Here is a 25,589-nt window from a genome sequence, read left to right as displayed (position 1 = left end):
CCTGACAGCCGGACCGTCTTGGGGAACTCCGCCGTCAGGCTCTAAAGGCCACGTCGCTGTCCCCCTTTGCGCAGACGGTGCCGGGGCCGCGCTGGGACCCCGTCGGTCACCGGGGCGGGCCTTGTGGTCGCGGGCTTTCCGGCCTGGCGTCCAGAAGCGGGGCGGGCGCGCAGCCGGCTTTCCCGCCTCGGGGGCCGGTGTCCCCGGGCGCCGGGCACCCGGGCGGTGCAGCCTCGGAGACGGCTGCTTCCGCGGGTGCCGAGCTTGCGCAGAGCGTCCTCGTGCCTGCTGAGCATGCTGGGCAGCCGGGAGCCGTCCACGGGGGAGTACCGTGGCTTCCGGGACGAATTTGGGTGCCGTTCCCGCGGGATCGCTCAGGGAAAGCGAGGCTCCCGAGACTGTGCCCAGCCTCGCCCGGAGGTCTCAGTGACCGTGGAAGAAAGGGCAGGTGGGCCGAAGGGTCACCCTCATCACCCCCAACTCCCCTCCTCTCCTCTTTTACGACTTTGCCTTTGGATAAACATTTTGTAAGCAAAGGTCCGCCGTTTCTGTTCTGGGTGAAGTAGGGAGAGATTTAAAAATGCAGGAACGAATCGCGTGCACGGCGCCCTTTTACAGTTCTTGCAAAGAGGTGCCGAAGGAGAGTGTTGAGCGTGTAGTTGCTTAATTGGGGGATGCTAAGGCTCCTTTTTCCCTAATTACTTTCCTTCTCTGGTGTCGCTTCTCTGTCCCAGGTCTCCTGCCAGTAGGCATACGGTGGAATTGAGAAGGTGGAATGTTCCACGCACTGTGGGCTTCCATCTTCACGACAGCATGAAGGGTCAGAGAGGTTGTACCTCCTTACGATAGACAGGAGACCGGGATGACACGTTAAGATTGAAGAGAAACTCAGAATGTTCCCCGGATGGCCCCTTGGCATGGGGAAGGTGGGGTAGGAAGCACGAGAGTGAAATCTTTGGACAAGCTCCTTGCAGCCAGAAGCTGTAAGTGTTCTCTCTGTCCAACCTTTCCTGAATTGTGACCATTTTTAGGAAGGCCAAGCCCTCAGTGGACGTTTGTCTCTCAACGAGCTGTGCCTCATTTCACCTGAATAATAGGAGACAAATGGTCTGGCGGTGGATTTTTTAAGGGGAAGGTAAGGCAGGATTTTTCTGCTCATTTTTCTCTCATTATGAGTAGGAGATAGTAAATTTCATGTGACTTAGTTAATGACATGCACATTTTTTCTGCTCTTGGTGCTTTGGGACGAAGATCATCTTAGTGATTTTTAGTCCAGTTCCCCCATGGCTTCAGTTACCGAAGATGGTGGAATTGGGGTGAAAACTAGAAAGATACAGAACAGGAAACCCCTGAGGACAGGGATCTAAGTCTAGGAGAAAGCTTGTCGAGATACCCTGAGAACATGGAGCTGTTCCCCTGAGCTGTGCTGCCTGCAGAAGGGTGGGAGCAACTCTGTTTGAGAGTTAACAGTTGCCGCAACTTTTTTCTGTGTCTGTAATTTCCCAAGATTTCATAGTCAGTACCCTGTGGAAATTCGGTGGCCCAGTGTCTCCTTATGGGTGTCAGCTTCCATAGTATCTCATACTTCTGAACATCTGTACTGAGTTTTTTCTTTCTGCCATCAGCCCCCTGCCCACCCCCAGCAGAATAAGTTCTCTGGTAACAGATGGACATTGTTTCTTTCTAGCTTGCAGTCCAAGAGCTCGAAAAAGGGGCAGGGAGTGCTCTTCAGACAAACTGTAGATGTCCTGGGCTTCAAGATGAAGGCAGCAGACTCACAACCCATAGGCATGTTCCATAATGAATTTTGGAATCCACACCATGAACTTCAAGAATGTCTGAACTGGAATTCTCATAAAGAAACTGATCCTGCATGTGAGACGGGTAAGGCAGGACGTGATAATTACTAATTCCTGGGAAATGTGATAGGATCTTGTGCAGTCAGGACGTTGTGAGCGTTTCCTGGGTGCTCAGCACTGTAGATCCATAAACAGACCCTTCAACAGTGACAAGTCCCACTTCCCTCCAGGTGTCAGTGGACCAGTGATGGGTGAAGTTGGGCATTGGCCCAAGGTGCAGAAATGTCCACACCACTGAACTCTGGTGGTAACACCGTGAATTCTGTTCTTTAGAAAGCTGGAGAAAATAGGAGCCGTCCCATCCTCATAAAATACAGCATGAATTGAGATCAGAAACAGGTTACCAATTGCCCAAATATAAACACAATTGTGTATCAGGAAAAAAATAGTGATAAAAAATGATATACTTTACATTGGATTCTCTGAGTACTTCATGTTCAAATATGTTTAACTTTCGCCTGATTGAGAACCATTTATTTCTAAGAAGAAACTAAAAAGGGTTTTTCTTTCATTAACTCACTTGTTAAAACCAGGGAGCCTGTTCTAGGTGTCGGTAGATATTGGTTCTTGTTTGCAATGAGAAGGTCAATTTAAGACACCACACATAACTTGCAAAGGTGTCCTGTCTCTGATGAAAGGATTGGTATCTTCTGTATTTTAGAAATGTGGGCACGATGTTCATAGAAGTGAGAGAAATTTTCTCTGCCTTCTTTCCACCTACAGCTGTGCCTGCTCACCAGCTCCTAGCCTTTCCTGAGCAGACAATCACCAAAGACTGGACAGTGGCACCTGAGCTCGTCTTGCCTGAGTCCCAGGTGAGCTGTGCAGTCCAGCCATTGAGGGCTGCCTTTCCCGGGGCCCATGACCCACACTGCCCTGCAGGTGCTCCCAGGCATGATAGCCCTGATGTTCTCCTTCGGAAACTGGGCACCTGTTAGACTGTTGATGATCCCTTGCTTTTTTCCTTTTTGCCTTCTTATTTTAAAACAAAGAAACATGTGCTGTTAATTCGCTGAGTGCCCAGGGTCTACCATGGGCCAGATGGTAGGGCTGCTTCTCTAGTGGCAAGTACTGAGCTGAAGCCCATTGTCTTCTTTAGATCTCGTTGACATTTGAAGAAGTGGCCATGTATTTTTCCCAGGAAGAATGGGAGTTCCTGGATCCCACTCAGAAGGCCCTCTACAATGATGTAATGTGGGAAAACTATGAGACTGTCATCTCTCTAGGTAAAGAATCTCCGTTTCCCATTGGGTAGAAGTTGAGTCATCTATCACATTCTCTGCTTACTGGGAATGTACTCCTGTGAGAGGCTGTGTTCTAGTAACTGGTTGTTTCTCAACTAGATAATGGGTGGACAAGGGAGAGGTAAATCCAAATCACCCAGGGAGCTTTTTTCAAGTGCGCGTGCTCGTTCTTTATCCTAAAATAATTGATCCCTTTCTCCTTTCCAAATGTGTTCTTCTTTTACATTTCCCATCCCTGTACAAGGTACCATCATGCAATATGACAGGCCCGAAAAATGTGGTCATCCTTTACCGTGGTTTTGTTGTCATACCCTACTACTAACGCAGCGCTGTCCTTTGGGCTCCACCTTCACAGTGTAGTCTGGGCGCAATCATGTTTCATCCTTGTATGACTTTAAAGTCCTGATCAATCATGAAATTTCTCTGCTGTTAACTCTAGGATGTCTTCATAAACACTCAGAATAAAACCCAAATTCCTTACTGAGGTATCCATGAGCCTACAAGATGTGGCTGCTTCACCTCCCTACCCTAATGTCCTTCCATTGCTGTCCTGCTTAGTTATCTTGTCCGTACTGATTTTGCTGTTGCTTGAACTCATCAAGCTAATCTCTACTTTTGCATTTCTTCTCCTGGCACACTGGACTCTGAGTTCTACAGTTGTTGTTTTTTTTTTCTTTTTTCTTTTTTTTATGCTTTTTTAAATTTATTTTTGAGAGTGAGAGAGAGTGTGTGAGTGGGGAGGGGCAGAGAGAGAGGGAGACACAGAATCTGAAGCAGGCTCCAGGCTCTGAGCTGTCAGCACAGAGGCCGTCGCGGGGCTCGAACCCACGAACTGTGCGATCATGACCTGTGCTGAAGTCTGACGCCCAGCCAACGAGCCACCTAGGCACCCCTGAGTTCTACAGTTTTAAATACCTCTAATTTTTGCCCTACTCAGAATATATATCACATAAAAAAAGTGAGATTTCCTGTTAATGACTTCGTGAATACTGAAGACAGCCTATTGGGGAACCAGATTCAGGGATTAGTAGATGCTTGATTCTTGTTTACTATGAGAATGTCACTACTAGGTATCACTTAACTTTGTAAACGTATCCCATCTGTACTAAAAGAAACAATCTTTTGTATTAAAAAAATTTTTTTTTTAGTTTATTTATTTAGAGGGACAGAGACTGTGAGTAGGGAAGGGGCAGAGAGAGAGCGAGAATCACAAGCAGGCTCTGAACCATCAGCGCAGAGCCCAGCGCAGGGCTCGAACTCACCAAACCACTAGATCATGACCTGAGCTGAAACTGATAGTCGGAGGCTTAACGGACTGAGCCATCCAGGCGCCCGAGAATCTTTTGTCCTTTGGAAATGAGTTAAGGATGTTCACAGTAGTGAGAAATTTTCTCTGCCTTTTTTCTACCCACAGCTGTGCCTGTTCATCAGATCTTAGCCTTTTCTGAGAAGACAAACGCCAAAGACTGGACAGTGGCACCTGAGCTCGTCTTGCCTAAATCCCAGGTGAGCTGTGCAGTCCAGCCATTGAGGGCTGCCTTTCCCTGCTGCCCATGACCCACACTGCCCTATAGGTGCTCACAGGCGTGTTAGCCCTGATATTCTCCTTGGCCTGGGCACCTCCTAGTCTATTGATGGTCCCTTGTCTTTTTCCTTTCTGCCTTCCCAGTATACTAAAAAAAAAAAAAAAAAAGTGCTATTAATTCCTTGAGTGCCCAGGGTCTACCATGGGCCAGATGGTAGGGCTGCTTCTCTAGTGGCAAGTACTGAGCTGAAGCCCATTGTCTTCTTTAGAGCTTGTTGACATTTGAAGAAGTGGCCATGTATTTTTCCCAGGAAGAATGGGAGTTCCTGGATCCCACTCAGGAGGCCCTCTACAATGATGTAATGCGGGAAAACTATGAGACTGTCATCTCTCTAGGTAAAGAATCTCCCTCTCCCGTTGGGTAGAAGTTGAGTAACCTATCATATTCTCTGCTTACTGGGAAGGTACTCCTGTGAGAGGCTGTGTTCTAGTAACTGGTTGTTTCTCAACTAGATAATGGGTGGACAAGGGAGAGGTAAGTCCAAATCACTCGGAGGGCTTTTTGCAAGTACAAATTCCTTATCTTATGTAGATTTCTTGATTTATTTTTCTTCCTCCTACCCCGTATCTATTCTCATATTTTTCTCATCTCAGTAAAGAGCATTCACCCAGTTCCTAGAAGGAAAGAGCATACAGTCATTCTTTATGGTGATCTTATGTTGTACCCCATTTTAACGTATCCGTGTCCTTTCGCCTCCACAGTGTAGCCTGAGTACAACCACATCTCGTTCCCTTGTGCTCTTAGCTTCCTGGTTTAAGCTAGGAGCATGTCTAACCAGACTGACCTTGGTACTTTCTGACTGGGTCGCCAGCCACCGTTCTTGCCCTCCCACTCCGTGTTTTCCACACAGCAGCCAGAATCTTTTAAAAACTGATCAAATCATGACATTTCCCATGTCAGCACCTTATAATGACTTATCATCACGTTCAGAATAAAATCCAAGCCTTACTGAAGTGCTTATTCGGATCCTCCAGGATCTGACCCTACTCACCTCCCTGCCCTCGTCTCCTGCTACTTGTGCCCTTGCTCAGCCCTCTTGATCCTCACTGATCTTTCTGTTTCTTGAACTTGCTACGCACATTTCTACCTTCCCCTTTTCTCTGCACATTTTGTCCCACATACTAAATCTCTCCCTTTTACCTTTCTGGTCCAATATCACTTTCTCAAAGAGGCCTTCCATACGACCTCATCTCAAATAGCTTCAGAGAAGCAGAATCTTTTTTTTTTTTTTTTTTTTAATAAAGTTTATTTATTTTGAGAGAGAGCACACGTGTGAGTGGGAAAGGGGCAGAGAGAGAGGGAATCCAAAGCAGGCTCCACTGTGGTAGCATAGAGGCTTGATCTCACAAACAGTGAGATCATGATCTGAGCCAAAATCCAGAGACGGATGCTTAACCAACTGAGCCACCCAGGTGCCCCAGAGAAGCAGACTCTTAAATACTGAGCTATTCTGCTTTAGTTTTGTTCAAAACATGTATCACATGCTGACCGCTTTGTTTATTGCTGTTTGCTTGTCTCGTTCTCCCAATAGAAGGTAAGCTCCATGAGACCGGGGTGCTTTAACTTACTCACCACTGTATCATCAGCCCAAAGAGAGTGCCTGGCACACGACAGGCAGTCAGTACACATTGCCTGAATGACCGAGTGATGCATACTTCCCGGTTTGGCAGTGTATAATTAGAAAAGTTTCACTGAGGGCTTCTGGTCTGTTTCTTCCACCTGGACAAGAACCGGTGAACTCTAGGAGTGGGAAAAAGCTTCCCTATCCGGTGCGTGGTGCTCAAGAGCTAAGTAAACACTGACTGTTCCCGTGACAGGAATCACTGGTGCATGTGATAACGCAGCCCACTGCCCTTCACCTGGCTCTGCCAGACTTGGGCCGATCCTAAAGAATTAATAGAACGAATCTGTATTCCCTGCAGCTTCTCGGGCTTGGTGCCATCTTGTTTAATATGGGGCGGTCTCAGTGGCAGGAGAGGGGCGTTGTGGATGGATTCCCATGCCCTTTCGCCTTTCCGTGGAGCCAGCTTAGGTTTATTTCCCCGTGTCCACTTGTGTACCACCCACAGATGGAGGACCATGTTAACCTGATAGCAGGTGTGAGAGTGTACCCATGTGACCCTTGGGTTAAAGCGCTGTAAACTGCCCTTTACTCTTCCTGGAGTCATATGGAGTCGGTGGACCTTTGTCGAGTTGCCAGTCCTTGATCTCACTTTTTGCATTTCACAGCGTTGTTTGTGCTCCCCAAACCTAAGGTGATCTCGTATCTAGAGCAAGGGGAAGAGCCATGGGTTCAAGGGTCCACGGAGCTCAAGGACAGTCCTGGAGAGCTGCCTACAGGTAAATACACCATGGGACAGGATGAATGCCTTGATAGCAGCCTTTGCAGAGCTTAACGTTTTCAATTCTGTCTATCTGTATTTTGTAGTCAATAATCATTGGATTTTTCTCTCCATTCCTGTAGTTGTTTTGCTCTGCTGTGCAGTGGGCTGACTGTTACGTTTATTCTGACAGGAATAAAGCACAAAAGTGACACTGAAAACCATCAGCCTATACGTGTTTCTGATTTAGAAATACAAGCACCAGGAGACATAGTATCAAAAAAGGCCCGAGCAAAAGTTCCCCAGAAAACAACAGGCAAAGAAAACCATGGCGATACACACAGGATGGTGAAGTGGCACCAAGAGTTTCCAGTGAATCAAACAAAGGAACTTTCAATCTGGGAAGATGAGCTGCAGAGACTTATGGATCTTCACAAGAAAGCCCGTGCAGTAGAGAAGCCTTTTACATGCCAGGAGTGTAGGAAAAACTTCAGACTTACCTCTGATCTTACTAAACACAAAAAAATTCACACTGAAGTGAAGCCGTATAAATGTCAGCATTGTGGTAAGAGCTTTAGAGGGAAATCAGATCTTAATAAGCACGTAACAATACACCAAGGAATAAAACCATACAAATGTTCCTGGTGTGGGAAAAGCTTCAGTCAAAATTCAAATCTCCGTACACACCAAAGAACTCACACTGGAGAGAAACCCTTTATGTGTTATGTATGTGGAAAGAAATTCAGTCAGAATTCTCACCTTACTAAACACCGGAGAACCCACATGTAGCATCAGCATGAGAAGCTAGCAGACAGTCAAGCCTTATTACACACCAGAAACACCACCACTGAATGGACGCTTCTACTTCTTCCAAAAAGAGGGAATTCACCAAGTACGGCCGAGCCCTGATGTTTATGAAAAAATACAAAATTATGAAGCATGAATAATTCTACATCAATGGAAAATTTGGTGATATAAACATGTTTCTCAGAAAAGAATCAAGGTTGACTCTGCAGGGGATGCGTTAATTTTGTACTAGTTAACGTTTTTACGTGTAAATCTTCAGGGAATTCCTTGCAAGAAAGATGTTCAAAGAACATTCTGCGTAAGGAATATACTATTTTGTGATTGTACCTGGCAGCAAATTCACCTTCAAATAGCAAATACATCTCTGAATTAATCAGTCTTCTGTGATCATCGTGTTGTTGGTTTTGCGTTGATTTTCCAGCGACTTTGAAACACATACAATATAAATATCTGTAGCATGGTCTTCCAAAAGAAAAAGCAATAACCAGCCTGTTTAATTGTGTACCATTGCCTTCACGGTAGTAGGCTTACCAATTTCAAGAGTCCCATGGGGGCAAAAATGAGTTCTATTGTTGAATTATCCAAGAACTACACTGGATTTTCTTCCTCTCCCTTGTCACTGGACCCTATTCCTAGAGTTGGACATCATTTGAATTCCCTTTTTTTTTTTTTTTTAAAGTTTATTTATTTTGAGAGAGTGAGAGACCATGTGAGTGGAGAGGGGCAGAGAGGGAGAGAGAGAGAGAATCCCAAGTAGGCTTTGCACTGTCAGTGCAGAGCCCGATGCGGGGCTTGAACTCAAAAGCTGTGAGATCATGACCTGAGCTCAAGTCAAGAGTTGGATGCTTAACCCATTGAGCCAGCTGGGTGCCCCTGAATTTCTTCTTAAATATTTTAGCAACTCAGCTCTTAAATCCTTTTAGCCCCATTTTTATTGTGATGAAATGCTATTTATTTCACCAGTAGGGAATCTGTTAGAAGAAGGACCAGCGCACTAATTTATACCTCTCATTTGTAGTGGTTGATAAAGGACCCAATATCAATAAGATTGTATGGAAACGGATTGGAATTTTTAGACATGTTATATATTCCATGTAAAGAAGAGTTGTCTGCAATAAAAGAAACTATAGACCTTTCCCTCTGATGATGTCAACCATGAATATTAAAACTTTCCTGGGGCTTAAAGGGAAATTTATGGGAGTTCAGGATCAACTCAGGTTTTTATTTACTTCTTAATTTGCCTTTTGGTTTTAAAACAGAGGGTTAGGTTTAGGAAAGAGTGTGTGCTGCAGGCAGGAAGCGGTTCACTGGGTGTGGCTGAAGATTGTTTTCCCAAGAGGAAAGTTCGGGAACTGCTGAGTGGTGGGTAAGGTTGGCTGAATCCACATCCATGTTGATTGTCTTACACTGTAAACTATTATCAGTCAGACAGGGTATACATGTCTCTGTTTTGCACACAGGATTTAACGACAGCCTTAGGTGATAAATGATAGATGACTGAAAATCTCTATAGACTGTGGATCTTCCCGAAACTCTTATCTACAACAATGACTCACATGTATTCCTGTTAGAGCTTTTAGGTAGTATCAGGAAAGGGTTTAAATGATCTCTTCCAAATGGCTTATAAATGATGAAGTTAAGGCTTGAAAAGTTAAGGTCTGGTTACAGGGACGTGTTCGGGACCCTATAGTTGGTACGTCCGTTGGTTGTCACTTAGCTGCAAGAGTCAGGCCTGAAGGTAGGATTTGCAGGATGGATGTGTGTGTTATCCCTCCAGGGCCAGACTGGATGACGTTGTGTTGTGTCTGTTTCTAGCTTATAAGACATTCCTGTGGCTTGATTCGTTACTGAAACACTTAAGCCTCCACGTTCTCTGTGAAAGAAAACTGTGTTTCATCTCAAGGTTATTCTGGGGACTAGAGGGGCTGGTGAAGGAAAAGCACCCCGCAGCCTGGCCAGTAGTAGATGCTCAACGTGCGTTTCTTTCCCTTTCTTCTGCTCCCCATGATATGCTGGGCAGACTGACTATGGCTAGGAAGCAGGTGCATTTATGGCTATTGGCATCTCCTTTGAGGAGTTGAGCGCTGCTGGTGGTGATAGTGCTTAGCTGCTTTGGTCTTTGACTCCAGTGCTTTATGGTTTAAGTCTCGTGATGGTCTGGCGCCCTCAATGAGACTTTATTTTCTTCAAGATGATTCAAATATGATTTCGTAAGCACAGCCAGCTCGGAAGCTCCCGTCTGCATAGCTGTTACCCAACGCCCTCATCCTTCGACTACTGGTACTGTGTCATCCCGGGATACATGTGGACATCTTCCTGGTGCTACATTCATTCACTTTGATGGGGATCTCTTGTGGGCCCAGGCACCGTTCTAGACTGAGAAGATAGTAGTGAACAAAAGAGCTGGAAATCCACTCTCACGGGACTCGTATTCTAGTGAAGAGTAGAGAGAGTGATTGTGGTTTTCTGCTACTTGAAGTTAGGGTCACGAGGTAGTTTTGGGTAATGGGTTGTGAGCAGAAGCCTCACTTGTGGGCTGAAGCCTTTCATTGTTGGTGCAAGACTCGGTAGTGCTCTTCTGCGTCAATCGTGGAAGCCCACACAGGAAGGGGCCAGAGGGTCAAAGTAGTCTGGAATGCTGAGCGCCGCGCCGCGCCCCCTGGCCCCTTGGTGAGGAGCTGTTCTGGAGCATGTCCCAGACCTGTGATGGACTTTATGGGAATGAGAAATAAACCTTTGTTAAACCACTGAGGTGTTGGTGTCGTGTGTTTCTGCAGCATAACCTAGCTCATACAAATAGAGGCAGCTATCTACTAGAGCTGTGGAACCTTTTCTGTGGTTCCATGTGGACTTTGACCCTCAACAGAAATCTGCCTTCCTCTGAGCCAATGTAACACTGGTGGGCACAATGAGGAGCTTACATGACTAGCTGATAGGAAAGAAGGACTGATTTCTTACCTGAGACAATCCAGGTTGGTCATTTTTTCAAGTGGACAAGGCAGCCATCTCTCCCTGCCTCTCTGGCTTCATTCCCCTATCCTTGCTCTCTGTTCCCCTGTGCTCCAGTGTTTATGTGCATAAGATACGTTTCTATTGATCGATGGGCTACAGAGAGGGGATGGGTTGCCTTTCATTCCTCATGTGAGTGCAGTAGGCTTTAAGGAATTGTTTGGTAACTATCCCTCGCATACCGTATGTAAGTTTTGTCTCAAAAACACACGCGATCTAGGGCAGAAGCAAATTTGCCCTGATTGGTGTACAGAGGAAGGTGCTGCCCTCTTGGACTAAGGTGATAGTTGGAAGGAAGGTTGTGCAGGAAAGCAGAAGCAGGACATTTCAATTGAGAAGCCTCTGTCGGGAATGTCTGCTTAGCCAATTACCAGTAGTACAGTGTTCCACAAGTCCTTATGCTTATAACGTGGGGTGGATGTGTGGACGTTGGGAGAAGGAATTTCTATTGCTTCTTCACAGGGTTGAGCATTGATAACCAAAAATGCAATAGAAAATCAAAATTTAGGTTGGGTTCAAGATGAAGGAACACACAACCTTAGATTTAGCCTCAAATGTTAGTATTACGGCTCTCAGAAATATAACCAAATGATTTTAGGACAGTCCAGAAGTTGCTGTGTTTCAACTGGTTCAGGTCACAGCTTTATAATGGTTCATTGCTTGGTTCTGAGAACTGGATCATTGACCAGTGTAACCCTGAAATCCTCATTCCTCTGCACTGGTCTAAGTGGCCACAGTGTGGGGTCCATGGCAGACCCAGAGTTTTCCCCGCCATTTAGGAGACTCCATCTGGAACCTCAAGGTGGTCTTGAGAACCTCCGCTGTCTTCGCTGGAGGGGAAGGACAAGAGGAGAGCTTGGAATTGAACCAAGGTGCTAGGGTTGATCAGCTTTTAAAGGAGCCGTGAGAAGAGTGTTTCATTCCCCTGGAGAATATGAGAGCAAGAATGATAGGCAGCCCTGTCGATCAGATTGCCTTGGGCAGTTAACACGGGTGGTTTGAATTCCATAGAAGCCTTTCCAGTCATCGAGTCACTGCACAGACCAGTGTTCACTGACCACCTTCTGCATTTCCTGGCCAGTTGCACTCGTGTCATGGGTCAAGACTGCCTAGTGCTTTTCTCTCTGGGCTCTCCCCTCCCGTGTGTAGAGTGGATTATTTGCTGAAGGGCTCCCATTGTTTCTGTGGGTTCTCACCTGAATGGAGTCTCTGGAGTGTCCTCAAGTAGGAAAGGTTGAACTTTTTGTTCACACTTGGTGTTTCTAGGGTTGTTTCCAAAACCTATTTGGACAAAAGCATATTGTCGTCACTAAATCTCTCTCACACTTGTCACCTTTATCATTTCTTGTGTGGTTCAATAGGGAGCAAGGCTGGAGTGCTGTTGAAGCATCTGCCGGTGTCCCTTCTGTGCAGGAATTCCTCCGTGTATGAATCCCCCGTGGGTAGTGATAATCGGGCTGTTGTTGCAGAAGAGCTTTCTGCAGTCCAGCATGTGTGAGGCTCTCCTGTGTGACTCAGTGCATGTGAGAACACCCGCACTTTGCTTTAAAGCAGCTCTCCATCTGTGTCTCCTGACGGGGGTCGAGCAGCTTCGAGTTTCAGGTTTAGAACTGTCAGAATCGCTTCTCCCTTCTCCCACGGTAGGATGATGACTGTGGAGTTGCACTGATCTTGGCACTAACACAATATATTAAGCTTTATAGTATTTGGATACCATGCACCTTTAAGGGAAAACTTAGTAAGAAAGCTCAAGGTTGAACTTTTTAAGCAAAGGATAGATTTCCAACATCATAATTGTCACACTAAGCATTTGTCCATGATGTGTATGAACAACGGAACAGTGTCAAAGCATTTGAAGAAAAACAAAATGTGAAGGATCCCTAATATTTCATAAAGGTACAAGTAAAATATGTTTCACTTGAGAAAAGTTAAATTAAAAAAATATTAGTAGCTTAAGGAGCAATAATTTACAGAGAAGAGTTAGGATAAAGGTTTGTTTAAAACATTTCTTTCATCCTTTATGGTGAGGGAGTGTTAGCCCTCATGATAGCTATTTATCCTTAAAAGAGAGGATGAATTTTGTATTTCCAAACTTATTTTTTCACTTAAGAGGAACTTCTACAGGGGGTGGCTCAGTCAGTGAAGCATCGGGCTCTTGATCTCAGCTCAGGTCTCAATATCATGGTTCGTGGGACTGAGCCCCACGTCAGCCTCTGCGCTGAAGGCATAGAGCCTGCTTGGGATTCTCACTCTCCCTCTCTCTCCCCATCGTCCCTTGTTTTCTCTCTCTCTCTCTCAAAATAAATACATTAAACATTTTTTTCAAAGAGGCACTTCTACAATCTTCTCTTTTATGATCTCTCCAAACTCCCACATTTTCAAATCCACACTCACACAAGGCTCACTGTTCCTTTTACTCATGTACCAGTCCTATCTACTCTTACCACTCTGAACACTGTTTATTTCCATCATAGCATGTGTCACCACTGAGAGTTATTTGGTTTGTTTACTTGTTTTTTTTTTTTCTGTCTTCTCCCATAAAAATATAAGCATGGGGAGGGTAGGGGCTGTGTCTGTCTTCGGCAACCTTGAATCTTAAGTTCAAGCACAAGACTAACACAATCTCATATGTAACAAACACAAGAATGAAAGTATACCAAAGAGGAGAAACTTCCATGTCCACCTGCCCATTAGCTTTGGTTACTCAGGGCATCCACTGGCTCAGTAATCTTTCTTCTTGAGGTATCGAGTGCTGCATTGATGTGTGATGGCCACGAGTCCTGGTCTTGCAAATGACCAGAAGAGGTGGAAGAAAGCATGAAGTGCTCTGAAGGATCACACAGAGACTTATATGTTGGGGACCTATGAATATCCAACGTTATCATTTTATCCTCGTGAATGCCCAAACCCAAAGCTCAGGGATCTTCACCCTGGAGTAGGCAGACCATATTCCATGTACACTGCAGGAAAATCACCTCCACTCAGGTTGCCTCCCCTCCTGGTCCAACCCCTGCAATGTCTGCTCTCCACCACTTGCCTTGCTGGTAACAAGGGCCCAAATGCTCACACAGACCTGGCAGTCTTGCAAGCCCTCGAGCTGTTCCTGCCATGGACGATGCATACAGAAGGATCTGGAAAGGCCCTTACAAATCTAGCTCCATCAGTGAACCTCAAACTTGTACTCAGAGAACACTTTGAGATGTGCAGAGATGTTCCATGACAAAAAGTATTATTCATCCAAGTAAATTTAGGGACAGTGGGTTAGAATAAAGTGAATGTTTTGTTACAGGAAGACTTCAAGCACTTACATTTAAGTGTAGTGTGAAACTAAGCCAGGAGGCGGTGGGGGGGGCGGAGGGTAGGTCAAAGGAAAGGAGCGTAAGCATGCAGTGAATACCAGCCTCGTTTGAGTTGGAGGCCCTTGTGGTGATGCTGTTGTGTATGGAAGTCCCACCTAACAACTCCCAAGATTGTTTGGTGGAACACCAGTTTGGGGAACACAGATCTAGTTAATCCTTTCACCATTACAGGAACCTGGGAGGATAACTGGTGTAATAGGACAGAACTAGTTCCCGCAACACTTGACTCAACAATTTAATATCATTTCCCTCCATTCCACGTGGCTTCTTGGTTAGTGTGATGGGCATCATTATTGCACAATCTTGGAAGCTGAAGCTTCAGATCCCATGGCTACCTACTGCAGACAGTAGAACGAGGACCTGTGCATTCTCCTTTAAGAAGATGACTTAGAGAATATTCCTTTGCATGGGCCTGGCAGAAAAATTCACTTCTTCAGGGTCAAATGAGCAGTTGTGATTGGCATCTAACATAGTTACTGAAGGATCCAAACGTTTTACCAAGAACAATCTCAATAGCTTCCAACATCTGCCATGGCGAAGAGTGCTTTACAAACGGGATCAGAGAAGGGCACTTCAGGTTTACAGAGGACAGTGATACCAGGCTATAGTGAAGGGCCAACCTTGTATAACATCTTTCAACTTCAAAGCTCATCTTACAGGATCTCATCTACCCTACTTGCCAGGAGGGGTGAAGAACAGTGATCATTGGTCCCATTTGAGAGCAGATATATAAAGCAAATGGCAGAAAGTGATTGTCTTGAGATATGTTGGAGAAGATGCATGAGGACAATGGAAGATTTCTGGTTCCTAGTTCAGATATGACAAGGTCCTTTGAATATGAGATGTCCAGGAAGAAATCAAATTCTTGTCCATGCAGTTAGGGAACAGAATTTATGAGTCAGGGCTCCTAAGTACTTCTTATGCATTCTTCCCCTTCAGCTCTCTCAGATATTCTGCTGGTGCTCCATTCCAACACCATCCTGACCACTCATGTCAGGCTCACCATCTTAGAAGGAAGAGAAAGAGAGAGTGGGGCAGTTACATCTCAGGAAGTGCTATTTTCTTGACTAAATGTTGCTATCTCGCCTATCTCCCCAAGGGCCAGAAATCCCTTCTTAGGGATGGTGTCTTGTTTTCAGAAAGAAACCCAGTTTTTTTCTGTAGAGTTAACCAGGATGCTGTGCCCTCCAAAATCATTCTTGTTCCTGTACACAGTCTAGTACCTGAAAACAACCTCTCTTCTAATCATTCTCAGGCTCAAATGGGTCTGAGATTTTCAGGAGAGTAACAGGAAAGCTCTGCCATTTTGCATTCCCATCAGCAATGAATGAGACTTCCTGTTCCTCCACATCTTTGCCGACAGTTGTGTTCAGTGTTTTGGGGTTTTCACCATTTTCATGGTTGCATGGTGTTATTTTTTTATTTTTTAATAAAGTTTATTTTTGAGAGAGAGAGTGCTCAAGTTGGATAGGAGGAGAGGGAGAGAGAGAGTTGGGGTGGGGTAGAGAATCCTAAGCAGGCTCTGCACTGTCAGTGAAAATCCTGATGCAGGGCTCAAACTCACGAACTGTGATATCATGACCTGAGCCTAAGTGAGACTCTTAACAACTGAGTCACACAGGCACCCCAGTGTTTTTGTTTTCATTTGCAATTCCCTAGTGACTTGTAATGTGGAACATCTTTGTATCTGTGTACCTTGTCTGGTGAGGTGTCTGTTCAGATATTTGGCCCATTATTTTAATTAGGTTGTTCATTTTCTTATCTTTGAATTTTAACGGTTCTTCACCTAATTTGTGTAACATCCCATTATCGATTCTTCCTATCCATGAACATGGAATGTCTCTCCATTTATTTTTTTTTTATCTCTTTAATCTTGTAGTTTTATTCATGTATTCCTTGTACATGTTTTTGGTATTTAGATGTTCAGCCATCTTATTATTTTACTAATGTAAATGGTATTTTGTTTTTAATTTCAAATTCCACTTGTTCCTTGTTGGTGTATAGGAAAGTGGTTAAATTTTATGTATTAACCTAATAACCTTCAACTTTTCTACAAGTGCTTTATAAGTTCCAGGAGTTTTGTTGTTGTTGATTCTTTGGAGTTTTAACATACACAATCTTGTCCTCTCTAAACAAAGAACATTTTATTTCTTCTTTTTCAATCTGTATATCTCTTATTTTCTTATCGTTATTAAATTATATAGGGCTTCCAGTATGATGTTGAAGAGGAGTGGTGCAAGGGAAATTCTTACCTTGTTCCTGATCTTAATGGGAAAGCTTCTAGATTCTCACAAGTAAGTATAATATTAGCTGTAGGGTGTTTTGGCAGTTTTTAAAATCAGATTGAGGAAATTCCCCTCTGTTCCTAGTTTGCTGAGTTTTTATCATGTATGGGTGCTGGATTTTGTCAAATGCTTTTTCTACATCTACTGATATGATCATATGATTTTTATTCTTTAGCCTGTTGATGTGAGGAATGGCATTAATATATTTTTGAATATTGAGCCAGCCTTGCATACCTGCAATAAGTCCCACTGTATAATTCTTATTATACATTGTTAGATTTGATTTGGTAATATTTTGTTGAGTATTTTTGAATCCATATTATTGAGGGATGCTGACCTACAGGTATTTTTTTCTTGCAGGTTTTTTTATTTTCCTAGTTTCTGGTATCATGGTAATGCTTACCTCCTAGAACGCCTCACCAGTATTCCCAGCCACCTCAGATACTGTTTGTCCTTTCATTACGGTCATCTTTCATCTCTACAGCCTATCCAGATCCCTGATATCTGACCATAGCTTTATACCTGTAATTCTGTGTTAGAAGATATCTGTCATTGCCCTCTATTCTTTTGTATTGGAAGCTTTACCTGTGGAGAGTTTAGCAGAGATTTGTTGATTGTCTCTTAGCACCCATTTTCCCTTTCCTCTTTCCCAACAACACTGATTCCATTTGGAGGTCTGTGAGGTTCTTTACCCTCATTCCTAGAAATGAAGAATGTGACCTAACCTAAGTTAGTAAAGGAGGATTCTACCTCTGTGATTGGAAGATGGCTCAGTGTTAGGTATATGACCTTAAGTTGGTCCCATGGGGACTTCTGTTTGAAACGGTAAAACAAACCCAGCTTTTATTGGATGATACATGTTACCCACTGGTTGTTGACAGTCTTCCTGAAACTAGGAGAGATATGAACCTTAGAATGAAACCAACCACCATAGAAGGCAGAGCAGAGTGATAAATATTCAGTCTTGGTGACACATTGAGCTGTAGGATCAAGCATCACCTGATACCTAGAACTGCCCTTGACTTTTTAGCTACCTGAATCTATATGTTTCCTTTTATGTTTAAGCCAGTGTAAGCTGGAGTTTCTGTTCATTATAACTGAAAGAATCCTAATACATAGAGAAACAGCTAATATATAGATGTAGGAGATGAAGCGTCCTTTAACATACACCTATCGAAAGTTTCCATTATGGAAATCATTAAACGTACATAAAAGTAGAGTAATATGGTGAAGACTTGTGTAGGCTGTAACACTTTACCTATCCTGTTTCACTTATCCTTTCCAGTTTTTTGTTTTTATTTTGTTTGTTTTGTTGGGGTTGTTTGTTTGGGAGTATTTTATTTTTCAATTATTATTTTTTAATTTTTTAAATTATTTTTTAAAGTAATCTCTATGCCTAGTGTGGGGCTCAAACTGATGACCCTGAGGTCAAGAGTCATATGCTCTACTGACTGAGCCAGCCAGGTGCCCCTTGGGAGTATTTTAAAGGAAATCTCAGACGTTATAACATTTCACCCGTATAGAGTTTAGTTTATAAGACATGAACAGTTCTTGACAATCTCTGTTCTGAACCATCTTTGAGAAAAAATTCCCACATAACAGAGACCCTCTCTCCCACTGGAGGGAAGTTTAACTGAGAACGTGGGAGCTGCTTTTCACTCTCTCTGAGGGCAGAACTTGACCAACAACTTTTCAAGATGGCTATGTAAGAGGATCCTCCTGGGTTCCTCTCTGTGGTATCCAATTATGAGAACAACAGGCAATCCAAATGCATCATCATGAGGGTGGTCCAGGAGGGACGCTAGATGCCTGTAATAATTAACAGAACAATATATTAATAAGATGAAACTACGCAATTAACTGTTGCACTTTTAACAAGCCCCAAAGTGATTCACTCATTAAGAGTTCAGTGGCAACAGTTAATTGATAGTTTCCTGGAAGCAACTAAAAAACACAATAATACTAATTATCCTCTAATGTATTTGTATAGAGCATTCCCCCGGGAGCTCAAAATGCCCTCATTTACCTACTTGCACTGGCTTTAAATTTTTGTTCTTGAAATAATGTGTAAAGTGTAAATGAATACTAAAAATCATTTGAAATTTGTGATAATTCACCCCCTCAGCATTCCTGCTTGATGATGATGATGTGTGTGTGTGTGTATTTTAATGTTTATTCATTTTTGAGAGACAGAGAGATGGAGTGTGATCAGGGGAGGGGCAGAGAGAGAGTGAGACACAGAATCTGAAGCAGGCTGCAGGCTGTCAGTGCAGAGCCGGACATGGGGCTCGAACCCACGAACCGCGAGATCATGACCTGAGCCGAAGTCGGACGCTTAACCGACTGAGCCACCCAGGCACCCTAGATAATGTATATATATATTTTTTTAAGATTTTTTTTTTCAACGTTTATTTATTTTTGGGACAGAGAGAGACAGAGCATGAACGGGGGAGGGGCAGAGAGAGAGGGAGACACAGAATCAGAAACAGGCTCCAGGCTCTGAGCCATCATCCCAGAGCCCGACGCGGGGCTCGAACTCAGCAACAGCGAGATCGTGACCTGGCTGAAGTCGGACGCCCAACCGACTGCGCCACCCAGGCGCCCCGATAATGTATATTTTTTAATTAGCATTTGACCATCACATTTCGGTAACTGCTAGGATGCAAAGTGACCTGGAAATTTAATACTTCTATTCTATTTTCTTCTCCATTTGTTATCATACTTATTCTAAATAAGGAGTTTTCTCTCCTTTTCTGTCATTCGTGTCCATTCCATCCCTTGATCCTCTTTCTGGATCTATTCTAAAGTAGCTACTGTATATTCCAACACCCAGGGCCCTGATAGTCAAAAAGTGTACTATTCTCTTTTTGCACACTTCTCTTTTTTTAAGTTTATTTATTTTGAGAGAGGGAGAGAGAGAGAGGGAACGACCAAGCAGGGGAAGGGCAGAGATGGGGGTGGACAGAGGACGCAAAGTGGGCGCACAGCCGTGACACCAATATAGGACTCGGACTCACGACCCATAAGATCATGACCTGAGCCAAAGTCAGACGCTTAACCAATTGAGCCACCCAGGCACCCCTGAACTATACACTTCTGTGAAAGTCATAGTTTATCGTTTATAAAACCTACTTAACCAACCAAGTGTTATTGCTACTAGAATTCCTGGTACGTTAGCCTACTGTTTATCACCTGTAACTCCCAAACTGACACTTAAATTGACCTGCTTCAAAAACTTGCTCTTTCCTTATTTCTGCGTGGGGTTGTTTGCCCCCTAAAGCTTCTAGAAAGATATGCACTGTGAGTGTTCATTCATTCATTCAACATTGGGCAAATATTTACTGAGCACTTTCTATATGTCATTGTTTTACATGTTGGGATTTTATATTCGCAAACTTTTTTGGTTTTGTCTTTTCCTTCTAAAGAATGATGGATTGGGGATAAAGAGGGCATTTTCTACATTTCTTTACATTGTTTAGGTACATAATTTGTATACGTTTATGTCATTTTCATTGGGTTGGCTGATTGGTTTTCCAAGGCCAGTTTCCCATTCTGCCTTATCTTCAAGTCCAACTTCAGCTCCTGTAAGACAGAATAGGAAAAGCATACCTCTACTAACTTAATATTAAATTTTAAAAATAGATGTGAGCAGTGCCTGGGTGGTTCAGTCAGTTAAGTGTCTAACTCTTGATTTTGACTCAGGCCATGATCTCAGCGTTGTGAAATCGATCCCCGTGTTGTGCTCCATGCTAACCGTGGAACCTGCCTAAGATTCTTTCTCTTCTTCTCTCTCTGCCCCTCCCCTGCTGGGTCTCTCTCTCAAAAAAAAAAAAAAATTAATGTGAATTGACTTAGGCATTCTACTAATTTGGGAGTGGACATTAACACCTACATTTGAAGGGCACATCCAGTATTTTTACTTATTAATTAATCTTAGGGATTTAGAAATGATTAGAACATTAAAGGCAGAGGAAAGAATTGTAGATATACTCAATAATACATCGAGACACAAAAGAAACTCCTTTAAAAATTGTAAGCACTTTAGCATATAAGCAATTGTATTCTACTTGCCACAAGATGAGAAGTTTGTTTTTTTTTTTTTTTGCCTACGTATGAAATTTTCACAGCCATTAGCCCCAAAATTATCAGAAACTTAAGCAACACTATTTACCCCTATCTGAAAGAAACTTTATAATGGAAAGACAACCCAATTTTTCTAAAGGCAAAGAATCTGAATAGACATTTCTCAGAATAAGATATATAGATGGCCTATCAGCACACAAAAAGGCACTGAACATCATTAGACATCCGGGAAATGCAAATCAAATGCACAATGAGCTACAACTCCTATCTACGAGCATGGCTATAATAAAGAAGTCAGATAATAACAAGTGTTATTGAGGATATGGAGAAATTGGAACTCTCATTTACTGCTGGTGAGAAGGTAAAATGTTTCAGCCACTATAGAAAACACTGTGGCCACCCTTCAGAAAGCTAATCATAGAATTACCATTTGACACAATCATTACACTCCTAAGTATCTACACAAGATAAATGGAAACCTGTGTCCACACAAAAACTTGTATACAAATAAACATAGCAGCATTATTCACAGTAGCCCCAAACTAGAAGCAACCCAAAATGTCCATCATTGGGTAAATGGATAAAGTGGTGTGTGTGTGTGTGTGTGTGTGTGTGTGTGTGTGTAAAATGGGAACATTATTTATCAATAAAAAGAAATGAAGTTCTGATGCATCATACAACATAGATGGACCTTGAAACCGCCCTAAGTGAAGGGATCCAGGTACAAAAGATCCCATGTCTTATGAAATACCCAGTATAGGCAAAACCTTGGAGACAGAAGATAGACGAGTTGTTTGTAGGGGCTGGGAACCGGAAGAGAATGGAGGGTGATGGCTAACGGATACAGCATTTCTTTTTGAGGTGAAGCAAATGTTCTGGAATTAAATAGTGGTGACGAATTGTGAATATGCTAATAAAACCACTGAGTTATACCCTTTACAATGGTGAATTTTATAGTAAGTGACTTATAGCTCAATTTAAAACTTGACTAAGAAGGGGAGTAAAGTGGAGAGTGATAAGCAGGCTTCTAGGTAACTAACAGATGCAACAGGGCAGAGTGTAGACAAAAAGAAAGAAAGATGAAGTAAAGGCTTTGAAAAGAAACTAATTTAGGAAGTCTTCTGTGGAGGCAGGGACTAGGGAGAACCAATCTGAAGGGAGAACCATTAATAGAGAAAAGAAGCAAAATGTTAGGGATTAGAAAGGCAGAAACAACACTATTGGTATTGGGGTTCAAGTTCTAGGTAAGATGGAGTGATCATGTCTCTTCTTCTCTCTCACGTAGAAACAACTATAAAACTTGGATAAAATGCTTGAAGACGCTGTTTTAGGACTACAAAGAGCCAACAGCAGGAGGTGATTTGGCTAAAAGCACCAGAATTCAAAGTATCACTGAATTGATTGTGAGTTTACAATTTATTTTCTCTCATATCCCTTGATCTCAACACAGCTAGAAATCTGAAAGTGAACACTGTAGTAAAGATAGAGACAAACATAAAACATTTATTTATGATAAAAACTATCAGCAAATTAGGAATGGAATGGAACTTCTTCAACGTGTAAAAAAGCATCTATTTTAAAAAACAATGCTTAATATCATACTGAATTGCCAGAAATTAAATGCTTTCTCTCTGAGATCAGGACTAAGACAAGAATCCCCACTCCTGCTATTCCTATTCAGCATCCTACCAGAAATCTTAGCCAGTCCAATAATGAAAGAAAAGAAAATATAAAGGGTAATATGGGGGGCTCAGTCAGTTAAGTGTCTGACTCTTGATTTTGGCTCAGGTCATGATATCACAGTTCATCAGTTGGAGCCCCACATCAGGCTCTGTGCTAACAGCCCAGAGCTTGCTTAGGATTCTCTCTCTCCCTCTCTCTCTCCCTGCCCCCTCTCAAAAATAAATGAACATTAACAAAAGCTATTTGGAAAAAGGAAAGGAAATATAAAACATCCAGATTGGAAAGGAAAAATCAATACACTGTCTATTCAGAAAAGATGTGATTGTCAATGTAGAAAGTCCTAAGACCTTACAAAAATTTCTAGAATAATTAAATTTAGTGAGGTCACAGGATGCAAAGTTAATGAAAAAATCCTATTTCTATGCACTGGAAACAGTATCATTTACAATAGCTTCAAAGAATGAAATATTTATATATAACTCTTAAAAAACATATATGTATGCTGAGATCTTCAAACCATTGGTGAAATAAAGCAAAGAAGTCCTAAATAAATAGAGAGACATACTATGTTCATAAATTGGGAAGACTCAACATAGTAAAGATGTCAGTTCTCCCCTGACTGATCAATGGATTTAACGTAAGATGGAAAGGTAAAGGAACTGGAGTAGCCTAAAGAGTTGTGAAAAATAATAAAGATTTGAAGGAATCACATCACTTGATTATAAGACTTTTTCTAAAGCCCCATTAATCAAAACAGTGTGGTATTGTAAAGGGATAGACACATAGATCAATGGAATAGAATAAAGAGTCTAGAAATAGACCCATATAAACATGACAAGTTTTTTTATAGGCAACTTTTTAGTAGGTGACATTCCCATTAAACAAAAGTAACTATTTTAAACTGAACATTCGAGTCGCTTTTAAAACATTCACAGGGCGCCTGGGTGGCTCAGTTGGTTAAGTGTCTGACTTTAGCTCAGGTCATGATCTCACGGTCTGTGAGTTCAAGCCCTGCATCGGGCTCTGTGCTGTCAGTTCAGAGCCTGGAGCCTGCTGCAGATTCTGTCCCCTCCTCTCTCTGCCCCTCTCCCACTTATGCTCTCTCTCTATCAAAAAATGAATAAACGTTAAAAAATTTTTTTAAACATTCACAATGTTGTGCACCTACCACCTCTATCTAGTTCCTAAGCATTTTAATCATCCCCAAAGAAAACCTTGTATCCATTAGGTAGTTACTCCCCATTCTTCCCTTCTCATAGTCCCTGGAAACCATGAGCTTGCTTTTTGCCTTAGTGGATTTATCTATCCTGACTATTTAATGTAAATGGCGTCATACAATATGTGACCTTTGGGGTCTGGCTTTTTTCCATTTAGCATAATGTTTCTGTAGTTCATCCATATTGTAACGCATATCAGCACTTCCTTGCTTTTTTGGCTGAATAATATTTCATAGTATTTATATACCATAATTTATCTTTTCAGCTGCTGATGAACATTTGAGTTTTTCTACTTCTTGGTTAATGTGAATAGTGCTCCTATAAACATGCATGTGTGAACATTTGTTTGAATGTTTTAGTTGAGGGGGGGGCTTATACACCTAGGAGTGGAACTATCAGATCATTTGGTAATTCAATGTTTTATTATTGGGAACAAACTTTTCTATAGTGGCTGAACTATTCTACATTCTCACCAGCTATATACAGCCATATACCAGTCCAATTTCTCTACATCCTTACCAACATTTACTATTTACCTATTTTATATTATTATTATTAATTATTATTATTATTACTATTGTCATCTGAGTGAATATGAAGTGATATTTCACTGTAGTTTGATTTGCATTTTCCCAATGACTAATGATGTTGAGCATCTTGTCATGTGCTTGTTAGCCATTTCTCTTCTTCGGAGACATGTCTATTCAAGTCCTTTGGCCATTTAAAACTTGGGTTTTTAGGGCACCAGCGTGGTTCCGTTGTTTAAGCATCTGGCTCTTATTTTTGGCTCAGGTCATGATTTCACGATTTGTGGGTTTGAACCCCACATGAGGCTCTACACTAACATTGCAGAGCTTGCTTGGAATTCTCACTGTCTCCCTCTCTCTCTCTTAAATAAACTTTTTTTTTTTTAATTTTTTTTTCAACGTTTATTTATTTTTGGGACAGAGAGAGACAGAGCATGAACGGGGGAGGGGCAGAGAGAGAGGGAGACACAGAATGGGAAACAGGCTCCAGACTCTGAGCCATCAGCCCAGAGCCTGACGCGGGGCTCGAACTCCCGGACCGCGAGATCGTGACCTGGCTGAAGTCGGACGCTTAACCGACTGCGCCACCCAGGCGCCCCTCTTAAATAAACTTTAAAAAAAAGAAAAAAAACCTTGGGTTGTCTTTTTGTTTTTGAGTTGTGGAAGTTCCTTATATATTCTGGATATTAAACCCATACCCTCTATATGATTTACAAGTATCTTCTTTCCTTATGTAGGTTTTCTTCTCACTTTCATGATGAAGTCCTTTGATACACAAATTTTAAGAATTTTTATAAGTTCCATTGTATCTATTTTTCCTTTTGTTGCTTTTGCTTCTGGTATCATGTCTAAAAACCCATTGACAAATCTAAGGTCACAAAGATTTACCCGTATATTTTCTTCTAAAAGTTTTCTACTGTTAGCTCTTATATTTAGGTCATGGATCCGTTTTCATTAATTTTTGTGTATGATGTGAAGTAGGGGTTTTTGTTTTTGTTTGGCATGCGGCAGTCCAGTTGTCCCAGCACCATTTGTTGAAGAAACCATTCTTTCCCCCATTGAATGGTCTTGTGGTCTTTATTGAAAATCATTTGACCATAGATAAAGGGGTGTATTTCTGGAGTCTCGATTCTATTCTAGCAGTCTACATGTCTATGCTTATGTCAGTACCACATCATTTTGAATTATAGTATGTTTTGAAATTGGGAAGTGTGAATACTCCAACTTTTTTTTTAGGCTGTTTTGGCTAATCAGGATCCCTTGCAATTCCATATGAATTTGAGGATTGGCTTCTCCATTTCTGCAAAAAGACCATTGAAATTTTGACAGGGATTGCACTGAATCTGTAGATAGCTTTGGGGTGTACTGCCATATGAACAGTGTAAAGTTTTCTAATCCATGAACACAGGGTGTCTTCTGTTTTATTTATATCTTCTTTAACTTATTTTATTAATTAAATTCTATTTAATTTATATATATGCCTTATAGTTTTTAGCATAGAAGTCTTTCATCTCTTTTGTTAAATTTATACCTGGGTATTTTATTCTTTTGGATGTTATTGTAAATTGAATTGTTTTCTTCATTTCTTTTTTATATTATTCATTGCTGG

General features: G+C 42.2%; 1 protein-coding gene across 1 annotated transcript; it reads left to right on the top strand.

Moving 5' to 3' along the window:
• The first annotated feature begins 850 nt into the window (after positions 1 to 850).
• LOC125154153 (zinc finger protein 75A-like) lies at positions 851 to 8,564 on the top strand. The gene is made up of 8 exons (XM_047837937.1): positions 851 to 983; positions 1,688 to 1,884; positions 2,583 to 2,674; positions 2,959 to 3,085; positions 4,518 to 4,609; positions 4,898 to 5,024; positions 6,919 to 7,029; positions 7,204 to 8,564. Exons 2-8 carry the CDS (start codon positions 1,761 to 1,763, stop codon positions 7,797 to 7,799), a joined length of 1,269 nt encoding a protein of 422 aa, XP_047693893.1. The 5' UTR covers positions 851 to 983; positions 1,688 to 1,760; the 3' UTR covers positions 7,800 to 8,564.
• Positions 8,565 to 25,589: the final 17,025 nt, after the last annotated feature.

This window comes from Prionailurus viverrinus, chromosome E3, assembly GCF_022837055.1.
Source record: "Prionailurus viverrinus isolate Anna chromosome E3, UM_Priviv_1.0, whole genome shotgun sequence".
In the NCBI taxonomy this organism is placed as follows: domain Eukaryota; kingdom Metazoa; phylum Chordata; class Mammalia; order Carnivora; family Felidae; genus Prionailurus; species Prionailurus viverrinus.
Note: the sequence above shows the minus strand (reverse complement) of the source record. Positions and strands in the feature narration are given on the sequence as shown.